The 25322-nt window shown below is 33.4% G+C and overlaps 1 protein-coding gene across 1 annotated transcript in view; it reads right to left on the bottom strand.

The window, feature by feature from the left end:
* ATRNL1 (attractin like 1) overlaps positions 1 to 25322 on the bottom strand; it is a gene marked incomplete at both ends in the record, with an annotated part of 490387 nt that overhangs the window by 341583 nt on the left and 123482 nt on the right. Inside the window, 2 exons of the mRNA XM_084290483.1 lie at positions 14982 to 15119; positions 20012 to 20230. Of these exons, the coding sequence (XP_084146609.1) occupies positions 14982 to 15119; positions 20012 to 20230 (357 nt within the window). The remainder of the gene's footprint in view (positions 1 to 14981; positions 15120 to 20011; positions 20231 to 25322) is intronic.

Genomic DNA, 25322 nt, shown 5'->3' with positions numbered 1-25322 from the left:
ATTTGAAAACTCATACCGCATCTCTAAAAAATGTTTGGGAGAGTGGAAACAAACAGAAAGATAACATCACTTATTATTCCAGAGCAGGAAAAAGCATTTTAAGACTGATTTTTTTTTCTTTATATATATATATATATATATATATATATATATATATATATATACACGTATATACATATATATGTATATACGTATATATGTATATGTATATACGTATATACATATATATGTATATACGTGTATATATATATATAGGGAGACAAATTTTGGTCCTATCCTCAAAAAAAAAGAAGAAAAGCACACCATCAACACAGAAAACTGTTTGTTGTGTCATTGCCATTATAACTTTTGATGTGTTCCAGTAGGTGAACCATGGAACAAGATGCTACAGAAGAGACGGGTCTATCTGCAGAGTACATCAGACTCTACTGCTGTACCTACATATTCCAGCATTCACAGGATCAGCATACTCAAACATTTTCAGAAAGTCATAATGATCTTAATTCTCTCTCAAATCTATCCTGAGAGTAATCATTGCAGAGAATAGCCTGAAATCCTGCTTCAGCTTTACAGCAAGTTTAATATAAGGTAACATTCTAACGGTGTTAACTGTTGTTCACATTCCTTATTTCCTCCTAATTCAAGTCATATTCAGTATTTAGAATCCAGAAATGAATATCTGAGAAGCAAATGGTTAAAACTGAAATATACAGAATTTTCTGCTCATTTAAAATAAAAGTAAAAATCTACATACCGATACACTACTGATTTTAAATAATAACAGTGAGTTAAGACTGGGTAATATATTTTAAGCAAAATAATTAATCACACCTCTAGCTTACAATAGGGATTGATAGCATACCGTGTCTTTCTTCTCTCATGGGAAAGAAGTACATCTGTCATTCTCTATTTCATTATTCACAAAGGGCTAAGAGGTTTTAATTATAAGGTTAAGTTTGAGACTCAAAATAAATGTCAGCTTCTGCTGGATTTTAGAACGATCTATTAGGCAATATTAGCATCAACTTTACACCTTCCAAAATAAATTATAATCCAGAAAACTCAGAAAAATTTGTTACTGGTGCTTATGTTCCCCCCCAAAAAGCATCAAAATTAGAATGGTCGCTATTCTAATACTTCATGTGAGAAAAAAAAAAATGAGGAACAGAATATGGACACAACATTTAATTCAAAATATATTGTTCTATTCTGATGGAGATTTCATTTATGTTGCAAATTCCTTCCCAAATGTGTGTACATTCTTTAAATCAACTTTGAAAATTTACATGAATTATATCATTTTTTTGTTTGTTTGTTTTTTAATTATATCAGCTAAAGAATTATTCTTGAAAGTATAACTCTAAATTTTAGATGCAGTATCTTGGAGCCACTGAGTTATTCACCATTATCACAACTAAGAAACATGAATACAGGAAATAGAAACGTGATTCAAAATTATATAAACTGCCTCTGGGGTGAGTTTTAAGAATGAGTTCTCATCAACTTTATGTTCAAGGTATACCTTTGAAATTCAGTCCTCTGTAGGTGCTGGAAATGATCCCCGACACTGGCAAGATTTAACATCCCATTAACGCCACCCTTGTCAACTATTTTACTGTAGCTATAGGGTGCACTTTTGTAACAAATCTCCCAATCATCCCCCTGCTATAATGGTTTTGTTTGTTTCATAGAGTGGCTCTGGAGTCCATGAATATAATTTCATAGGAATGAAACAAAACCAGAAGATGGCAACAGGGCCACAAAGGCAATAAAAGGGCTGAAGCATCTTTCTTATTAAGAGAGCTAAGAGAACTGGGATTCAGCCTGGAGAAGACAAGGCTCAGGAGGAGCCTAGGGAAGGCTCCAGTTGACCCTCCTTGAGCAGAGGTGTTAGATACTTTTTCATAAATGTTACACTCTACAGATGAGTATAACTGTGTTGTAAGGCTGTTGCAAAAGTGCAACTGTGCACTACTGTACATCCATGTTTCTCCTTTGGACAGAAATAGTGAAATGGGCTCAACTTCAGGACTTTTTCCACATTACTGGTAGCATCTGATGTATCTTTATTTACTCCACCATTAAACACCTTGGTGTAGAACTTGTATAACTCAAAAAATATGAAATTTTCTTTAAAATAAGTACATATCAAATGATACAGCTACTATTACGAATCAAGGTCTCAGTGAAAAAGAAAACAAACCTGCAACTCCTTTCCAACTAAGATTATGCATACATGATTTTCTTTAAGCAATTATTTTAAATACTTAGCTGCCATGCTACCATTTTAAGAAATCATTAAATATTGAAGATACATAACCTATGAATATGCTTAAAACATACAAATGTAACCTATTTTTGTCATCTTATTTTTAAATATTAACAGAAGTCACATTAGAGCTTTAAAACCAGCAACAACCACTAAAAACCACCTCAGCAAGTACTATTCTAGTTTTAGGCAAATAGCAGTTCACCCTACTGTTCTGTACAATATGGTGATTCTAATTAAACAGAAAGACTCTGTGAAAACAATATAATCCAGTAGAGTAAATCCATGCTGTAACATCGCAACCTTATAGAATTTATTAAATAATAAATCCACGGCACAATTGATTCTGAGTTGCTAGCTCAGCATATAAACATTCTTGCTGATGCTGACAACTAAAGAATACCCATCACCATTTCCACGAAGTACGCATTTTAGACAATTGAGTTTAAAAACATTTATTGCTTAGCCCCCATCTCTAACATAAAGCTGCAAGAGTGAGTTCTCTCTGAAACAGAGCTCACTACTAATGGTACTTTAACTTAATATGTTTGTTTACTTCAAAGATTATTAAACCAGTAGCTAAAAATTCCTTTAAGAGACCTTGCTGGCTTTGTTGTTGTTATGAGTTTTTTTTTTAAGGAAAGCTATGATAATGCTATTAAATATTCAGGTGTATATTTTGTTAATTTTGCTAATGTGCAAGGCATAAGGTGTATCAAAAAAGGACGTCCGGGCTTTCTCATGCAGCAAGACTAAGTATGAAATTGCAAGTTTAAATATATTAGATACAACATTGTCATACTCAGTTTCACTGTAAACGTTCACTTATGTAATCCATTAGTCTACTGACATGAGAACTGCCCTTTTGAGCCAGTTTTTTTTGTTTGTTTGTTTGTTTGTTTTTACATTACTAGCATAACAAAACTGCCCGGTCATCCATCTTTTTTTTTTTTTTTTCCTAGAAGTGTATATTCAGCTAGAAGCCCCTGATACCCTGTTAGCATTCAATAATTACTTTATAAGAAACACATCCATCCAGTCTTTAAGACAGATGCTATAAAAGCAAACAGATGTGCTCAGCAATGCTTATGCGATCTTACTAATTGAGTAGCATTAAAATAAAGCTAAAGAACTTGAGTGAATTACTTAGCAATAAAAGTAAGTGTTGAAAGAAAGCTGTTATTAGAAAGTAACAGTGAACACTACAAAAGGTAAACACAGGTAAAATGCAACTATCATTTCATAGTGGCATGATTAACCTTCAAGATAAGCCAATCATATTAGACTAATTAGCACATATAACTAATTTTATTCTATTTTTTATGCCTTATCTTGAGTTTTCTCTTTCATTCGCCTCACAGCATTTTATTTTTATAGACCAGTAAGGGCACACAATAAACAAAAACCTTATTTATGTATATTCATGCAATATTATGGTATAGTTGTTATATACTTGCCAGAGAGAAAAGATAGAAGGAATAGACATAGCTTTAAGAATTATATAGGTAGGATATGCACAAATTCTGCAACCACCATCACCACATATATAATACACATGCACAATCACCTAAAGCAGGGTCAGCTTTTCCCCATATTCATTAAAAATTGATCATTGTTTTTCCATATCAATATTGCATAAAAATTTGTTCTGGAAAAGGAAAATATTCTCAATCACGTGGGCAGCCATTTTAGTAACATTAGCTGCTCACTACAATATGGTAATTTTTTCAATATGCAACAAATCTGTTGTCTCAGTTGCATTGCATCCTGCTCTTCTTTGATGGGCAAATACCAATGGGATATCTTTGAAAGGATAACCCACTGGATATGGGAATGCTCATGTTCCCATTCAAAAAGAGCAATTCACCCAAACCCGAATGTGATTTTAACTTCTTTCCTGGTATTTACAGTCACAGCAAAACACAGCCAGTTTCACCTGACTGTGACCTAAGCCTACCAAGATCATTTGATTACTAGTAAAATGATTATTCTTTTTGCTGGGAAAAAAAAAAAAATGCAGTTAAACAATTAAAAAGCAAAAGTGAAATTTCCTTAGCTTTTTGAACTGATACATATATTCTAAAAGCAACATATTTATAAATAAAATAAAAATTAAAATAAAGGATACTGTGCTAAATGCTTTATCTGAGAAACAAGAAACAGGATGATTTTCTGTTCCAGAAACTAAAACATATTATGGTTACACCAACAAAATCTCATAGAAAGCTTCTCCATGTAAAGGTTTGCATTTATTCCTAATCCATTTTTACATTTGAGCAACATAGTTCTGCAATATCTGTATTTCATTATTTCTTCTGTTTAAAGCATGTATCCTGAAAATTGAACTGCTTTTTTATTTTTAATGTTTGTAATAAATACCTCTCAAACAATCATTGATATACCCCTCATAACCCTCAAGACATGTTGCTGTCTTTAGTCATCAGCAACGAAAACCATAACTTGTTTTATTCAAGTAGATAATGAAAACAGAACCCAGAAGATTAATACTGAAACACATGATCTTTTTTTCTCATTATGAGCTGAACAGAATCTTAAGAAAGTAATGAGAATTTTGCTGTACTTGACCCTTTCATGCCAATACCAAATAAATATATACTTGGGATGAGAGTACAGATTTTTTTATAGCTTGTTCTTGGGATCATTCAGGAATAATATCCATGGACAGTATTTCCTAAATATCACTTTCCTTTTCATTCTTGCTACTTAATCATTTCATTTTTAAATAAAATATTTATTAAAATATTAATATTAAAATATTTATATTTTTATATTTATAATTTAAATATTAAAATATTTATTTTTTAAATAAAATATTTATTTATAAATAGCTTTTACACTGAATTTTACAGGTGATTCAGTTGTGAGTTTAGTTAGTTCAGGCCAAAAATTAAACTCTGTATCTGATATGTAGTACCAGTTCTTCAAGCACATAAACATTTAGAGAGATGTTTCTTTCAAACACCTGTTAGGTTAAAAATGTTATTCCTTGAATTACTTTTGTTTTCTTGTTTTTGAAGAGTTTTTTCACAGAAAACAAAAGATAAAGTTAGAATTGCTGAAAAATAAGAAATTTCAGATGTGACAGACAAACTTTTATTTTTCAAAAACTAAAACACCAGAGCTTTATTTGATTTTGTTGTTGTAGTTTTGTTAAGGAAAACCTCAAACTGATCAGTTTGTATATCTTCATTGTTGCATGTCCTCTATGAGATGTGTTTAAGCAGACTTTTTCAGACATGAAAGGCATAGTATATTTTATTTTTAAATTTTCTTGAAAAAGAGAGCTGCTTCTCTATTGCCAATTTTGAAAATTTGATGAAAGGAAGTTTTTGGCTAAAAGACTGCTATTTGTTCCCCTCTATCTAAAGAGAATACATAACATCCTAAATTATAACAGAAAAAAAAAAATCAAAGATTATTATAAGGCAGTATAAAAAGCAAAACAATTTAAACCACTCAGTAACTATTCATAGTGGCTTTAAATGTCAAAAAATTATTCCAATGCAAAGAGAAAAACAACTAAAATCAACAACTGGTGATTGCAACTATTTGTGTGTATTTGGTCATTCAGGATAAAAGCCCAAAGAAGAGAAATGTCTTGCACAATTTATCAGACAAAAACGGCACAAAATGTAAAGAAGTCAGCAAATCATTTCTCTGTATTAGCCATTAGGAGGTACAAAACACTACTGATTTTTAATGCATTCAACTGTGGGTGAAGTTTTTTCTTCACTTAAATAACTAATGTGGTCTTGCATTGTAATGTATTGCATTTACCACTCAGAAAATGAAGGCAGAATCAACTGCAATCAAACAGAAATGTCATTACAAATTATTTTTTTTCAAGAGAATCCTCATTCTAACAGTTGGAAAATTATTTGTGTGATGCCTTAAAAGCTCAACAGCCTGTAGGAGGTTTCCAAGTGTCTTACGGACAGGGATGACCATTTCAGTGCAAAATGACAACTTCTTTACTCTTCTTTCGTGTTGCTGGTGGTCTAAGGATTCAAATCAGTAACTCCATGGCTTCCTGTTACACTGGGATTGTCTGTCATACCTCTGATTGATGTAGCATCTCTGATCTAATTTTTACTGATAGGTGTATAACCAGACAATAAATAAATAAATAAGAAAATTATTTATTTTATGCTGTAAAATTGCAGTATGGAAAATACCACGCTGCATGTCACCTGTCAGGCTTGCCAGCTGTCAAGAGACATATTTCAAGGATTTTCCTGCGGAAGGATTACAAAGAGATGCTGGAAACTCTGACTGCAAATCAGTTAGATCTGCAGTCTCTGCATTTAGAACTATGAGAATAATACAGAAGCTGCGAGTGGTTACAGTAACAAGAGTAACATGACCTTCTCAGCATCTAGAAAAATCTAGAATGGTAGATTGAGAAATGACAAACAAATAAAATGCCTACTTTTTCTTATTTCTTTACTTCTATTACATTTGGAACAAGACTCTGGGTGTAGTCAAATGTTTATTTGAGTATTAAGTAAAGGCAATTCAGAAAATGTCATCTTAAACTTAGAACTGTCAACGCTTAATCAGATGCTAGCATCTTTTTAGCCTACACACAGTACCTATGTGAACTATTGAAATTTCTTTCAACACAAGGTAAACATGTCTTCTTAAGTGATGCACATTTATTTCATTCTGAAATACACAAAAGAGGCAGGACCTAACAAACAAAATCATTACATTTCTGGACAGCTGAAAATTGCCTAGCTCCACTGTGAACATCTTTTGGAAGCCAATGACTGTACACTTTACGTTTTTCACACAGCTAAAAGAGCACACACAAAATACGATTCATGAATACTCCTTACCCATGAAAATAAATCTGTACCAGGTAAAACTGAAAAATACAAAAATAATAATGCATGGCAACTCATCCATCATTGCCAGAAACTAGGCTACACAATAGCACGCAGGACTTGATGAAAGTAATAGGGTTTCATCAATGAAAGCAATAGAATTACTGCTAATATTTGAGAAACAGTCAGATTTACACAGAGATAAAGTAATGTAATGTAAATCAAACTGCCATAACTCTATGATATCTATAAAAGTGCTAAGTCTTCATTAATTAGCTTGAATTCTCATGCTAAATTACTGTATAGGAACAAAATGTCTGCTACTTAAATAGATATATATATAGCATAAGTTATTACTACACTTTTTATTACTATTTAAGATACTTAAGATATGGGTGATGCTTAGCTGCTGGCCAGGGTCAACCCACTACGCTGTCAGCTAGCAGTTCTGTGCAAGCACACACTTTTCCAACAGCAATCATAAACTGTTCCTAAAACTGGACCACTCCACTGAACACACATATGCTGATCTAGTAAGGAAAATCAAATTTAAACAGTTGAGTATTAGCTGAAAACAAACAAACAAAAAGTGGAATTTCAGTGTTTGATAAAAGGTTTAGAGATAGAAGGCATTTTCCTTGAAGTGTAACTCCAGGTCCTTAAACCTAGGATTATTTTGAGCATAAGTAGGTTACGTAATACAAATGTATTCTATAAAAAGCTTCCTATTTTTAGCTGAATTTTTGCTTTTAATTTACCATTAATTATGTTAGAAATCATACTTTATAATACAGTTCTAATCTACAACAAAGCAAAAAGAAAATGGTAAGTATATTCAATGACTAACAGCATTTTGAAAATTTTGCTTAGCACATTTTGCTGCACAGCCAAAGAAAAATGGAAAATAAATTTATTAAAGAGGTTTATTTCTCAATTCCTCAATTAACTTTTTATTATGACAATCTGATTTTCTTCTGCTTTAGTAGTGCAGGACTTATTTGGAATATGTTTGGAGTTAATTCAATTTAAATTCATAGATAAAACAAAGTACAGGCATCTTATTCACTCAGCATTCAGACTCGCTTGCATAATACTGATCAATAAACAGTATTCACTACATGAACAGAACAAATTTTCAAATCACCTTTTGGGGAAAATGCCTTTAAAAAAAAAAAAAAAAAAGTACTTGTTCTGTCTCTCTACAAAAACCAAAATATTGAGCTTCTTTTGAATGCTTTATTATACTATGATCTGTTTTTATTATCTTTCATAGTTAAGCCTTTTACCTACTAAAAATTTAGTAGGTATATTTGCTAAAAAAGCAAATTACAGTATTTAAGTTAATACTGTGTTTATTCCACAATACGGTATTGTATAAGATAGGTAATTGGCATCGCGTTATCTCCACTGAAAACTTCAAGAAAATTAAAATTAAAACCCCTAAAGTAAAATGGTATTTCTTGAAAGCCCTCTTGTTTGTCCAATCCTTCATTTATTTTGCCTACATCAGACAAACAAGAACATGATTTCTGTTGGAATTTAGCAGCATGTGTGAGCTTCTCTTTTTCTGAAAAAAATTAATTTCCAGCTTATCACTTTTTTTTTTTCTGTGAACTTGTGACCCACTGCTTCTTAGAAATCAAGGTACAAAACAAAGAGTGGAACTGGGTATTTTTTAAAACTTGGTCCATATTCCAGTGCTGAACTCAGCCTGGCTTTATCAATCATACTCTTTTTTGACTGATTCCCACATTTTTTATATAGTGACTTAATTTACATAGGCATCTGAATCATAAGCCTCCAATCAACTGAATATCTGTTATTTATATGAATAAACACAAAGAGCCTACACTCAAAGATGTTATTAATTTTTAATAGACAGACCCAGTCACTATGAAAAGAAGGCTTCAAGAACATAAAATTTCACCCAGTACAAAGTTTCCTCTACAATTTGTACCATCTAATGCCAAAAGCCACAATCTTTAAAACATCAGTGAATTCCATAAATGTAGTTGTCTATACATTAGACATTAAAATTGCTAAATAGAAAAAAAAATGTATAAAAATTCTGTATTCCATGTTGCTGTGCCACTAGTTCCAAAGACATCAAAATCTCCCATCAAAATACATTCACTTCTAATTTTACTTCAGGAAGATACAGAGGAAAATGCTGGTTTTATGGCTAGTCAAGGATATTGTGTTCATTTATGCTTTCTGTATTTGTTTTTACTACACATAAAAGTTAAGAACATTTTGTCCTCATTCTTAGTCCTGTCTTACATAAGACCCAAGTTCTTTGAATGTGAGTCTGGAGTAGAAGATTTTTGAAAACAGGATTCTGTGGTAGAAGATAGAAGACCACATTTATAGCTTTCTTCAACATTAGTAGAATTCACAAGCTTTTCTCTTTTCTGATATGGAGTTATACACTGAATATCCCAACCGCAGTTCTAACAAATTCTAATAGACCAAACTCTACATACTGATGGAGTTTCCTTCCTCGTTATGGACAACACTGGACAAAAGTATCTAAACTCTAGGCTTTGTGGCCCAAACAGAGTCACTATGAAACTGGAACAAACATTTTGAAGAGAAAATAACAATGAATCTTCTACTACTTCTGTATGGTATTTTCCTCTGTGAAAAGCATCATTGACATCAGTGACAGAAGACAGCTTAAACTCAGTCACAAACTACAAGACCCCTACTCATACTAACTGGACTTGTGCAGCTGAATACACCACACCTTCCTCATTTTGTAAATTTAGATACAAGAGAGAAAACACTGTAAAAATGGACAATTTTTTATTTATTTATTTATTTTTTACATTTTTCTTGAAGTCCTTTAGCAATAATCTACATGCCACCTATAACAAAACTCCACCTTGATTTTAATTTACCTGACTACAATAAGCACTTTTACGTGATTGCCAGGCTCAATGGGATGAATGTCTTTGAATTAACAGCTAAGAAAGCAGCTTTTGTGTTATTAAAACCAACCACAGGTTGAATTAAAAAAAAAAAAAAAAAAACATGCTTCAGGACATGTTGCCAATTTGTTGTCACAGCAGAAGGTTAACACAAATGAAATAAACAAGGATATGTGCATAGTAGTTAAACTAGCTCTATTTTAGTAATTTTGTTTCAACTACAGGCATCTAATTTTGTAGAGGTTGTATGAAATAATCAATTCTCTTTCTTTAAAATGTATTTTATTGAGTTTGTGTATCTTACGTTTCTTTGGTTATCTCAGTTTATAATAATTCCCACATATTTTCATCAAAATGAGAGTCTATATAACGGTTCCTTGTTGAGAACCACTGTTAACAGATGTTGGGAGCGATACCAGTGATGGATATCAGAGGCTGAGAAAGTTTCAAGGGCAGGCTACAAAATGAGATTTCAGTTCTAAGGCATCGGGCTCACAGCTTTGGGAGTGGAATTCACTCTTGAGTTTGACCCCTAAATTCCCCTAGGAGCACACAGTTTAGCCTGCTGACTACTGAAGGTTCAGTATATGCTGTCTAAGGAGGTAAAATTCTGAATCCCCTGATTTTCAGGAGAAATATGACCCTGGGTTTTTCATTTGCAGTTCTTGCATGGATTATCATGAAGAAAATGCAAGTGTTACAAAGGCTGCTGTAGCTGAACAGGTGCTATTTGCTGTTAGACAGTGCCAGAGGAAAAGCAATCTGCAAATCTGGCCATCTTTCACAGTTAGGTAGAACCTAAAAACCAAGGGGACAATTTTCAATTAGTTGCCATGAGTTTAACATCTTTATCACTTCCATAGACACCAGAAGTCAAGACATCTGCCATTCCTCAGACTCTTCTCTCAAAATAAACAAACATATAAAACACAGATGTCAGTTACTCAGCAGAATAATCATATTCATTGATCAGCAGGATTTGAACACCACGGATTTCCCTTCTGTTACTGCAGATAAAGCTTAGGTATCAACAAGTAACGGATAAGATTTATTTTTACTTCATTTAAACAACAGAAATAAAAGTAAACAGAAATTATATCTAGAGAACAATTTTACTGTCTGGGTCAAGTTCACTTAGCTCAAGGTGCATTAAAGCTAGGAACTGAGTCTAAGATCTTAGTCTTTTAATGATGCCTATCTTTGTCTTTTTCAAACCTCCTGAGATAAGTGAAAGTGATATGTCTAATGTCTAATGAAAGTGATATATCTAATGAATAGATGCCTAAGTTTATGTGGAAAAAATCCAGGGTTTATATACATGTACATATATATATGTATATATATACACATATATATAATCATAGCTAAACATGAGCATAAATAAATATAGGTGGGAAGCACTGACTTACACAATGTGCAAAAGAAGCAGACAACATACAAGTTGCTCTCTCAGAGACACGCTTCAGAACAGCAGATAAGCTCACGTTTCTTCTGCCCTTCACACTCCAGGTACTGGAGGAACACAAAAGGCACCCAGACCTCTTACCTGCCTCCAGGGGATACTACTGACTTGATGTACACCCAGTGCACGTTCACCAGAAGTGTGCTTAGTTTTACTAATAATCTGGAGATCCGGTTAAATAAATATATAAATGTTTCCTGGAAACAATTAAGATCAAATTTTCAAACAATGATTACAAATCAAATGTGGGTGGAAGCTGTTGCGTTTAATGTTAAAAATGTCAACTGCATGACAGAAGAGGAGGAGTTAATCCTGTAATGCTACAGACTTGCTTTAAAAACTTCATTCATAGAGAGTATCTGATAGGGGACTTTTACAAAACTTTTTTTAACGTTTTAAACTCCATAGTTTTTAAGGCTGATCAGAGAGAGAACAATGGGAGTTAAAACACAATGTTCCCAATGTGCTGGTACTCACAGCTTTACTCCTACTGCAAAAGCAACAGCAATAGCAGTTCAATTATGGGAAAACTGAACATTGTTTGGGATGTTATCACTTTATGAAAAAATGGCAATACAGCAAAGAGCTTAAGTTATCTTATTATTAAACGTATTATATATTCACAGTGTGTGCCATATGTTACTGTAAAGAATTCTCTCCTGGCATCTCATACATTTAAAGACTAATTTGAAAAATACCTTGCATAAAGAAAATGACAAGATGATAAGCAGCTAGAGTAATTTTTTTTTAACATTGTCAACTAAGTAGATGATTAATAAGTTTGAAAATAATGCTAATAATTTTTGTCAAGACAACACAAATTTGTTCCAAGTAATCTCCCATACTGTTTTCTCCTGTTACTTTATGCTGTAGTTGATAGTACACATCTTACTTTATTTTTTCTAAAATTTATATAAAAATGTTGCACATTTCCCAGATATAGGGTACAAAAGAACCAGAGCTTGAAGAAAATACAACACTGAGACAAATCACTAAAAGCAAGATAACATCTGTTCCCATCTACGTTTAGAGCTGTTTTATTTTCAAAATCCATCAATATTTAACAATTAATTTTGTATTACTGAATTTTAATATTTATGCTTCCGAAATTGTACCTCAAATGGGACATGAGGAAATTTTTTTTTTAAATGTTCTAGACTTCCTAGAAAAAATAAACAAAAAGGGGTTAAGAATGAACTGGAATAGCTGAGGGAAAAAAATGTTTTTCAGGGACTTAAAAATTTCTTATGTATCTCCTTGTCACTCCTTTAAGATAAGAGATGCAAGGAGCAACAAAGACTATTCCACCCTATAAAATAATAGCAAGCTTTTCTTGAAAACCTTCTAAATCTATAGTTTAGATAGTCAAAGTAGGGAAGTCCAATTTTACCTATCAGTACAACAGAAGAATTTACTGAATACATGAGTATTTTTGTCATTTCAGGAAGAAAAATATTTTGACATATACAAGTATGTTGTGAAAGTTTTTTAGTTTTTCTCCCAGCATACACCACTTTATCTCTCAGCTACAGACACTGAGTACAACCTATTCTCTCAGCCTCAACTGCTCTTCAATTCATAACCAAGTCACACCCTTGTAACTGTAGCAGTTATTTATATGAAGAATATAATAATATCACAATGTTCTTTAAGAGTTATAGTCATTATCATGTCATTCCTTTTAAAAGTTTCCAATCTGGATCCTCAAAGAAATATCTCAGTAGCTCCACATAGGGAAAAATGCACCACATGCTCAGGAAGTCTCAACCCTTCTTTGTTGAAGGATGAGACTTAGTAGAAAAGAAATGTTGGAAAGGTCCAACCAGAAACTTAGCAGGCAGCAGCAGTGAAAAGTGGCAGAATAAGAGAGTATGAAGAGACAATTGGTTCCAAAATCCTCAAATTCAAGTAAAACTGTTTTGATTGCTCCCTATGGATCACTAATATTTTTTCTGCAGAAATCCCAGGCTTGCAATTTAGGCACCACTATCACAGAGACAAAAGTCATGGTACTGAAGAACATCTAAGTTCATAATGACAGGATTCATCAAAATGGTTTAAAGATTTAAGCAGTTTTATGGGCTTTATTTATCAGCATTATATTTTGAAGTATAATACCAATGCAGCTAAAGACTCAAAATAATTATCATATTTATTTTTAAAGCATAATTTAATCTAAGTAGCTCCTGTTAAAATCATGTCTACCAATAAAAATATGAACTCTTACCTAGGGCTGAAAAAACAAGTTGTAAAATTTATGATTTTACTGGTCTTAAAAATTGATTTTAGCCATTATTGCACTACACATAATTCAGTAAAGGTGATGGAATGCTTATTTGGTTAGATAGCTAATGTATCCCTGAAGAATAAAAGCCATAGTAATAAGTCATTTTGCCATAAAGGTACTATAGACAGCAAAAGAACATTTTGTCAACTTCAGGAAATAAGAGAACTATTAAGAATTATTTAAAGCGTCATAAAGCACCACCAAAATGTGCAACTGCCAATAGGGATAGACATTAATCTTTCCATCCCCTTGAACACACTTTTAACACACCGTGCTTGAGTTTACCAGATGTGCAGCTTCATGCATTGACTACTGCATGTTAAAGTGCTGAGGAACAAGTGAACCCTTTAAATGAATAAATATTCCTTAAGAAATAAAGGTCCAGTTAAATAAACTTCAATATCAGAGAAGAAAAAGTCACAGGAGAAAATTGTCTAGCTACCTACTAGATTAAATCTCAACTACCTTATTAGGTTTTCATATTAAAAATATTCCCATACCCCCATTTAGCTATTAGTGAAGGAGTTACTGTCAACTTTAAAATCAACCATGCAAGTAAAAAAGCAGCCCAACAGCAATATACAAAAATTATCTCGATTATGGGATTTCATTCTTTCACTTCAAGGAGAATCCTCCAATGTTGTGATTTTAAAACCAAATAGATTTAAAAGGTTAGAGTAACATACAATCCCCAGTATACCGTGCTGTTCAAACTGTGCATGAATAAGACTTGATGGTCTCTTGAATTCATTATTTTTCCACTAACATCATACATTGATTCAAATGAATGCTATCATGTATTACTGTAGATAACGATTTTCACTTGTACATTCTTATTTTTATGAGGACTGTTTACATGCAAATAAATGATACCCCTCTGAAGTACCATAATTTAAGGTGTTGCCACATGACCGTTTCTTGTTCCTCTTTTGCCTAAGAGAGCATCTTTAAATTACTGTCTTGTTTGTAGAGCATGCAAATTGAACTGCAAACTGAGGATTCTGAATGCAAAGTTTCTTTTAAAAATATAAACCTGGATTTTAAATTATTAATTTATCTTATCAACGTATCTGGTATCAAACCAACATTTAACCTTTAAAGAAAAGTGAAAAAGTGAATTCCACATTACACAAATTGTTTTTTCTTTCTTTTTTTTTTTTTTTTTTCTGCCAGCAAACCAACTTACCTGTACATTGTCCTCCATTAGTGGGATCCCCATAATATCCTGGCATGCATGTTTCACATTGTTTTCCTGTTGTTAAGTTTTTACATTGATCGCAAACATTACTGTTGATGCAGGTGCTGTGGCCATTACACTGGCAAGCTAGAATATAACATTTAAAAAATCATTACTAGATTGCTCTCTGGAATAAAATCATTCTTATGTTATTACAAAAATGCAAAAGAATGTAATTCTGAGGAGTTTAAAGCTGACTGATTACTAGCATATAAATATTTATAGTTTGACACAAAATTTCTTCAAAATAGCATTATGACAAGATAAATTCACTGAAGACCACAGAAGTTGATAACGTGGTGACTTGTAAGCTTAAGGGTTGTGAGAAAGTCTATTGTGGGTGGCTGAATCCACCCCACATAGCTTTAAAATGCTGCCTAACCACTTAAGAAATCTGTTAAGAGGCAGTAAGCCACTAACTGAGACCAAATGAAAACCCCTACCTACACACAAGCTTTTGTGAAGAACTTGAAATGTTAATGCAAAGAAGAAAATCACAACTCGCACATGAATGTACTGAGGAGAGGGGATACACAAAAAAATTAACCAAGGATCATTCTATTTGTAACAGTTCTGTTCCTCTCATTAGCTTTGGTACAATAAGGGGCTTTTAAGACATCAGAAACACATCGAATATTTGCAGTCTCTAGACAGTCTAGTAGATTGACTTTGGTGAAAGTAGAAGAAACTGGACTCCCATTGACACAGTTTATGTCTGACCCTAAAAACATAATTAAGCTTTCTGTCAAAAGTGATTTTCTGGAAATCACTGATCTTGTAACATCACATCTTTTCTCTTGGTCCAGTGCTCCACAAACTCTCAGAAAGCACTGATCACACCGATCACTACTGCAGCAAACCATGATGCAAACTCTGCCAGAACGATTGATCCTGCTGCCAGGCCTTGGCTGAAGGAGCAGGAGTTTTTCCAAGACAACCTCTCTGTACTGCAGGACCTCAGAGCTCACAGTGCTCAGCAGATTAGCAATCTGTCAATTACAGCAGTTTGTCAAGTGTCAGATTATGTCAAGCCTGTCAATCCCTACTGGTGAAGGGTGTGTAAGACTCTGCAGAGGGCAGGTATGATCATTCTGTTTACTCTTTTTTGTAATTTGGATTTTTAATCTGAAAGTCACATTTAGTGGTGCCTTGGTTAGAAATAAAAGTGGTTCTCACAGCATGACTTATAAGTTTTTGGAGCTGGTTTAGAATTTTACAACTTAATATATTTACAATCCTTGTCAGGCTTGGCTCAGAAATTGTTAAACTTAAATTTAGAATCTCTTCTTATGTATCTATAAGATCGTGTAGACTAAAATCCAACATTTCTGGTCTACTGGAAAATAAGTTGGTTGTGTTGTTTTCAAGGGGGTGGGCGTTTGTTTTGTTGTTGTTTGCTTCTTTTGTTTTGTTTTACGGTTTGGGCTAAATCTCTTTACAAAATACAATTTTTCTTGTTCTTTCTTATTCCTAAGAATGCTTGCTTTTTAGACAATTTTCTGGTGTTTTCCTTCAGGCATAGTTTCTACACCCTTTAATACCTTTCTCAGAAAAAGCTACAAGAAAATACCATGAACAGCTCAATTTTGCATGAGTCTTCTTAATGTCTTCTACATTAAATGACTTTGATCACAGTTTAAAATAAATAGGACACTTGTTTGTTGTTAGTTAGTGTTGTTTTGTGTTTGATTTGGGGGAATTATTTTTTGTGGTTGTTGTTGTTTGTTTTTTGGTTGGTTTGTTTTCCAAATCAAATCTATACCATTTCGTGGGATCTAAACTTGATGAAAGTAATATAATTTAGATAAGAGGATCCCATTATTGGTGTAACTGTAGCAGGCATACAGTAACTTTGACTAGAACCCTTTAAACTATGAACTTGTTGACTTGAACCTTGTGCAATGTATTTAAGAATATGAATTTAAAAAATGGGATAATAGTATACTTTTTCAGGTTAGGATGAACACCAGGGTTTTGTTTGTTTGTTTTTCCAGCTCTTTTGCACAAACTGATTTATTGCCTTCAAATACTACATGCATAATGACAGTCTATCAGATTCTGGAGCAATATCACATTAAAAGTGAGTAATGTGATCAAAAAGAAAATCCAGTTCATCATATCATTACATGCTACCCAAATTTTGCATATGCAACAGGTCCTGAAGATGAGCAGCAGAGATGCACAGAAGTAAAAGTTAACTGCAAAATCCTTATTTTACTCAGAGAACAGATATTCTTTGCATAAAATCAGTGTAATTAGAGTAAAAGAAGATTACCTAATTAAGAAAGTATCATAACATCAGGATAATGTTCAGTTTTGATATTTAAGTAGTCAGACATTGATTTGTAACTCTATTTTTTTCTATTTTATTTCTATTCTAATGACTACCTTTGTATATATTCATTTTTTGTGTTATTTAAAGGATATATAAAAGTAATCTTTATTAATCACATTTTTGATGGTGAATTTCATTTTACTGCAAGTCATAATATTAAGAGCATAATATACGAGCAGGAAAGCCATGCATTTTCTTAAGGCACAAGAAAATGGAGCAGAGTTTAAATGAAATTGAAAATGTATACCGTATAAGTTATATACAACAAGGACCAATACAGTTTATAATTTATATGATACACCATTTTAAAATAATACTGTATTTTTTCCTGTATCATATTATTAAGGAAGGCAAAAAGTCAAATGAATTGCACAACTTTCTGTGATGCAGACAAGATGGCAATCACACTGATGGCACAGTATTTAAAAAATAAAATAATAAGTAAAATGAGATGCTGCAAAATGACTGTTGCAAAACCGACTGTTGTAAAATTACAGGGTTAACTTTTAAACACACATTTTTTGCTTAAGTGATTTTAACATACATCAATGACAGCAAGAGGGTAAGTTTTTTCATGCATACAGATGTGATTTAGCTGAATATTCAGTGCAGTTCCCTTGAGATAAGCAATTTCATGTCCAATTTGTTTATGATCTCTGTGTTGAAATCATTGGTGATGCTGACAACCATTGATAATTATAGTTTAAAAAACATTTCCTAATAGGAAAATACATTAAAAAAAAAAAAACACTGCATCACAATCTGGATCTGGTGTTAAGATACTTCAACTAGCAAACTAAGAAGAACCAATTTACAATACTGAGACTACTTTTCAGAGGAGAAATGTAGTTGTTAAAGAAAAACTTGGACAAGCTCACGTCCTTCCTAAGCTGCTATTCTCATGAAAACTCCCAACGCTATTCATTTTCCTTTACTTTTCTAGAGGAAAAAAAAAAAAAAAGTAATCATATCAAAAGAAATACTATGACAGCTGCTTTGAGGACTATTGATTTCAAAATGACCAGGAAAAAAAAAAAAAAAATGAACTTCTGAATACCAGTTTTAAACACTAATAGTTGCCCTGAGACACTACAAAAAGCATGGAGATTAAATATTTATACAGGACATATTTATATATGTCCTTACTTTCCCCACACATATAAATATATATTATTTATATATAAACATGCATATACATCATTTATATAAAAACATGAATGGTTTAGCCAATTGCTCATCAATGTTGCAGAATTATCTTCAAAGTAAATGTTATAACCTATTTATTTTTATTTTCCAAACTACAAACTGCTCAGTAATTTTATACAGATTTAGTATCGATTTTATTATATTTCAAGTACATCAACTGAACATTTCCAGATTGCTGGGCTAAGAATAAATTATGTTTGTTAAATCTATTATAGTTAATGTTGTAAGAAAATGGAAACAAAACCGACAGCCTGTATCAAAATGAAATTTCACATCAGCTGGAAATTTTAATTCTATGCCTTTTGAAGGATTTGCCTCTTACAAACTCATAAAAGTAATAGTTGTGTTTTGTGTGTGTGTGTGTGTGTTTTAGTGTGTGATTCATTGTTGTGGTTGTTTTGTTTTTTATACTGAAGTGGAACTTGTATGCATCCTTGGCTGTGAATAAAAAAGTTTTGATCTTAAAAAAGCTCCAGCTTCAATATTTACCAGCAGTAGGAATGCTTGCTGGAAAAATAGCACTATGTCAAAATTAGAAGATTTATTCTAAAAATAAAAACTCAAAATGAAAATTAAATATATGTATATATATTTATATATATATATATGTATATATATTTATATATATATATATCAAGATGTCTTTTAAACTGTAATATTTACTGTAAATTACCACTGGAGGTCTGTCCAACTCCACTGTGTGCTGGACATTTATTCCCACTTCTGCACTGATGCAGCTACCCTGCCTTCAGGATCTGGATATTTCCATACAGGAGGCACAATTTCCACCATCTTAAAGCACCTGATGTCTTGCTTACTTTTCCAATCAGCTCAAAAATTAGAATGTTATAACATATGTCTGCTTTTGTAGTCTTAACATACTATTTACGTCTAAGGAGTAAACTAATCTGGAAGCACAGCTCAGACACTTGGCAGCCCCGCAATGCTCTCTCACAGCCATCTGAACCTTGGTGCGAGTGGTTGGGATGCAGGAAGCTCCTGCCATCAGCAGTTGCCTATTTCTCTGCAACTGCACCCTTTGATGGATACAGAAGATAGAAGAATAAAAACTGAAGCAAATACAGCTGGATTTCAAGATGTGTAAGGACAAAATGGGTGAGAACTTATTTACAAATAAATAACAATTTTGATTAAACTATCAAATGTATTAAAATATATGTAAAAATGTATTAAATTTCATACATGTGTACAAAACTGAGCACATTTGTGTTCACTAGATATAGACAGAAAAGAAACTTTAGGAAATATTTTGGAAAAACATCTATCCCATGCACATATTATCTGTATTCCTCAAAATAAAGACATTACTTTGATGTGTCTAAGCAAAGAAGCTTTTATTTCATATCATAAGCTCAGGAATGCTACTACCAAAAAATAATTTTAAAAATGGAAGATAAAACAAATCAGCAGACTTTACCTGGACACTGGATAAAAGACCACTCATAGTTTTTCTCTTTTGGGCAAAGACTAGCGTCAAGTGCCATTTCATTAGAATGCATGCTAACAAGCTTCATCGGTCCTCTTGATGATCCTTCCAAACATTGCCCTTTTCCAGTATTACTTGGATCATTGCACCATCCACAGCCAGGCTGTTCCAAACACTGCCCACAGGTCCTCAGTCCAGAGCAGTTTTGAGCTTTGTTAGATGGAATACAATATTAATGCAAGTTTTTTGTTTGTTCGTTTTATGTTTAGCTCTTAAAAACAAAACAAAAAAGCTAGATTTATACAACAGTTAGAAAGAAGAATTAACTTTGCATCACTATATCATGCTACAAATTCAAAAGTTTTAGTAACATTTTTAAGACTACCTCCATGTTTCCTTTAAAAGATCACAAAATACACTACAGGTCATTACTACACCATGAACCACCAAAAAATATTTTGGGTAAACAAAATGATACAGATGAGCGATATTACACATCTTCATTTAACTTTAAATCCCATTTTAAATATCTATTTTGCATTTGCATTATTTAAACACATTTTATGGAATGCATATTGCTAATTTTACTCATGTAAACTGTTCTTCCAACAGGAACACTCCAAAACTCAAGAAACGGTCAACAATGCAAAAAAAAAGAAAAAATCTGGTAATTCAAATTCAACCCAAAATTTGGGCACAAAGTTTTAGGATGATATCTGTTTGTGGATGAATAAACGTGACTTGGTCTTCTCATCTTGAACTTCTGAAATAAGCTTGCACAATATATGTTTTAAAAAAGGATTCAAAATACAAATCATAATTCAAGATATAGTTCAAACAATGTTATTAAGAATTTTGTCTTTTACAGTAAATCAGTTGTTTGTTTTTGCATACTAAAACCAAATCTCTAATTATTTTATACTGTACCTTTTAATAAAATAATTACATTTCTCATAAAAATGGTCATCCTCATATTTGAGCAAATCTGTTTAGAACCAATTAAAATTCATATTTTGAAGTTACTGGCATTTCTTTTTAATAACAAATTACTAATTTAGTATCTTCAAGAGCATTAGAGTTAAAAAGGTTAAGCTTTATATACTACACTCATATTTAAAAAAACTTCAGGAAGATCCTACCAGGAAGACAAATAATCTAAGACTATCTATGAAGTATTTTAAAGTGTTGTTGTTGGACACTCAAATGGATGCTATATTGTCATAAGTTAAACCTTTAGAATATCTGATGTGATGAACTAGGTAAAGCATGATGACTCATTTATTTATGATTCTTTTCTTCCCATTAGAAACTCAATTCCTATGCAACTGTTAGGAAAAGGGTAAAGCCAGTTTGGGTCTTGGAGACATTTTTACTTTTTAAAACAGATTTCACTTGTCCTCCTGATGATCCTTCCTAATAATGCTGTGGAGGCATTTTAACTTTTTAAAATTCTTCAACCAAAAAACTCTTAACAATGAAAAAAATACCATATGCAATGCCACAGAATCCATAGAGACTTTGAAACTCCATAGGAGAAAGTATAAGAAATATACTTAAAGTAAGTGTGGGAATGTTTCAGGTGAATTTCTCTGGGGGGAAAAAAAATAATAATAATAAAAAAAAAAAATTCAGGACCAACAAATAAGTAAGCTGAGGTCTACAAAAGGCTAGCCCTCATCACCACTAAAACTGTCAAAACAATCTCTTAATATGAGATTATTCTACAAAATAATTACTTCTTATAAGCAATAAATCTGGTGAGTAATCTCTTATCAGCTGATTGTAAATGAAATTAAATGGATTTTCAGGATTCCCCAAATGACTGATGTTGAAATTATGGAGTTCTGCTAGTACATACAAGAATGCATAGCTCCAGTTTAGCATTTAAATTGCAAAAATTATCAAGTAACTTTTACTCCAAATAATGACAGAACTACAAGAACGAGCACCAGACTTAAGTTTTAAAAAAAAAAAAAAAACTGTTCAAGGGTCAAGGGTCTATTCAAAGAATGGTGTAATCTAAGTGCAGAAACAATCATGAACAGAAATAGAAGAATAAAATCTTACAAAAGAAAAGAGAACAACAGAAGCAGTTTCTGTATCTGCATGTATATTTCTTTCTGGTTTTGTTTTGTTTTATTTTTTTTTGCTTGGTGTGCTTTTTTTTTTTTTTTCATGGGGAGTGGAGGTTATTTTTAAAGATATAGTTGAATTCCATTCTTCAAGTAGAAACACTGCCCCTTGACAAGGGAATCCACTTTATTACCTCAACAGCGTTAAGTATAAAGCTACCTAATTTTTACATGATCTAGACTGAAGCAGTGTCTGAATCATGTTTCATTTGTACAGTCATTTTCTTGTTTAATGCAAAATCTCCAATGCTTTAAACTCTGGGGGAAAAACAAACAAACAGAAAACAGCCTATGGACACTGAATCTTGTTTTTCCTTAACTTGTGCAGTAGAAAACATACTCTGATACAAAACTCCCTTTCATAAAGATAAGCCGGCATACAACAAATCCCATTTGGCTTATTTAATATAAAATCTTACAGACCTGACAAAAAAAATGACTATTAAATTAAAAACTTTTTTTTGTATTCCCCAAACAAAGAAAATATGCATGATGTACAAATACCACACAAGCACAGAAACATAATTATAAGTTCAGACTGTAATTAAAATATATGCTACTTTAAAAAGCTAAGCATCTGTCAATTTTAACTCCAAATTTTCAGTCATCTTATCTTTGGCCACAACTCAGTATCAATTTTATAAGTTGTAAAATTAAGTACTTTTAGGACAGGAAAAAGCTTAATGGACTGTTTAAAGAGTGAAACCTTTACATAATTATGGTATTATTATTTCAAATATACATGGGAAAAGAGAATAAGTTTCTGTTAATTATTTTTCAATCAAACAATGGCTAATGACTAGATTTAGAGGACAAAACCCTATTTCTTGTCCATGCTGAACCAGGACACTAGAAGCTGGATTAATATCTGAATTTTACATTTTACATTTCAGCATGAAATTTTACCAGAACAGGTCAACATTGCACTGGCTATATTTCATGATTACTATGAATGAAAGAGGAGTCTCAGTTAAGTTAGAAGTACAGGCTCTGCAGGTTTCACTACCCTTGGATGATTTCAAATGAAAGAAAAAATTGCCCATTTTAAACCATTGCCCTTTTAAACCAAACTTCTATCCTAAGACTAGAATGTATCAATGGATCCCAGGCATGGATCCATGGATTACAGACATGGCAGGATCTTATTTTACTTAATTTCACCTCTTGGACTTAGGTGAAATAAAAGACCTTTTGTCTTTGTATCAATAATATATTAGACAAAATCATAATCAAATTATGACCCTGAAGCATGTTGCTTCTTGTTGTCCAGCAGCATCTCAATATACCCACAGTATACCCAGTTATAAGATGTTCCAGAGACTATCATATCAAAAGACTCTCATAGTCCCCCAGGGCTCGGTGCTGGGGCCGGTCCTCTTTAATATCTTCATCGATGATCTGGACGAGGGCATTGAGTGCACCCTCAGTAAGTTCGCAGATGACACCAAGTTAGGTGCGTGTGTCGATCTGCTCGAGGGTAGGAAAGCTCTGCAGGAGGATCTGGATAGGCTGCACCGATGGGCTGAGGTCAACTGCATGAAGTTCAACAAGGCCAAGTGCCGGGTCCTGCACCTGGGGCGCAATAACCCCAAGCAGAGCTACAGACTGGGAGAGGAATGGTTGGAGAGCTGCCAGGCAGAGAAGGACCTGGGAGTGATGGTGGATAGTCAGCTGAATATGAGCCAGCAGTGTGCTCAGGTGGCCAAGAAGGCCAACGGCATCCTGGCTTGTATCAGGAACAGCGTGACCAGCAGGGCGAGGGAGGTGATCGTCCCCCTGTACTCAGCTCTGGTGAGGCCGCACCTCGAGTACTGTGTTCAGTTTTGGGCCCCTCGCTACAAGAAGGACATCGAGGTGCTTGAGCGGGTGCAGAGAAGGGCGACGAAGCTGGTGAGGGGCCTGGAGAACAAGTCCTACGAGGAGCGGCTGAGGGAGCTGGGCTTGTTCAGCCTGGAGAAGAGGAGGCTCAGGGGTGACCTTATCGCTCTTTTTAGGTACCTCAAGGGAGGCTGTAGCGAGGTGGGGGTTGGCCTGTTCTCCCACGTGCCTGGTGACAGGACGAGGGGGAATGGGCTTAAGTTGAGCCAGGGGAGTTTTAGGTTAGATGTTAGGAAGAATTTCTTCACTGAAAGGGTTGTTAGACATTGGAACAGGCTGCCCAGGGAAGTGGTGGAGTCACCATCCCTGGAAGTCTTCAAAAGACGTTTAGATGTAGAGCTTAGGGATATGGTTTAGTGGAGGGCTGTTAGCGTTAGGTTGGAGGTTGGACTCGATGACCTTGAGGTCTCTTCCAACCTAGAAATTCTGTGATTCTGTGAATGTCAGAAACCACTAGTAAGACTCTCAAAAAGAAGAGCAACAATGAGACTTTGATGGTCAGCTTCAGGAATCCTATATATTAAGTTCAAGACCCACTGGATTAGAGTCCTTTACAGGTGGAAAATATTTTAACCAAGTCTTTAAGGATGGCAATTTGTGAAAATTGTAAGAACCGGTCTTCTGTAGAATGATGTCTGAGGATTTTTTCTAAATAGACCGTGACTGAGACAAGAATCTAAAGCATCAGGCAGCTTGCTCAAGTATCTGTGAATTATGGCACTGATACATGCTGGAACTGCATGGAGCTGAATTTAACAAGGTCCAGCCAGTTCAGACTTCAGAAAAAAATAGCATTAGCTGAATAGTGCACTGAAAGGCATGTTGAATAGGTTTCTTTTTCTCCTAGAGAGGCATTGGATCGATTTCCGATGAAATGTGCTTCCAAAAGGGACATTTGGGGAATACCTTTGCTGCGTAACAAAGAAAGGAAACATTTATCTTTTATTTTAAAAGGATGAAATGAGCACATCTCAATCTTGTACATTAATGCAACCTGACCCAGTCTGATCACATGGGACAAAAGTTTTCTGTGCCTCCTTTTATCTGCCTAATAGTCTGCTATTCTTTCTACTTCCATGGAGAGGGCAAACAATTTGCAAGAGTTTATAAAATAATTGCAAATTAGAAGAATTTACAGAGGACATAGGCCATTTGTTTTGCCGATGTGTTACAGTATTCTCAAGACTATTAGTATCATTATTACATTGTTTTATCTTTGCATGGTAGGAAAATTGACTTCATTGACTCTGCTAACAAAATATATAGCAGAATCTTAGAAACACTGAATTCAT

Source organism: Netta rufina, assembly GCF_964035555.1.
Source record: "Netta rufina genome assembly, chromosome: 7".
NCBI lineage: Eukaryota > Metazoa > Chordata > Aves > Anseriformes > Anatidae > Netta > Netta rufina.
Note: the sequence above shows the minus strand (reverse complement) of the source record. Positions and strands in the feature narration are given on the sequence as shown.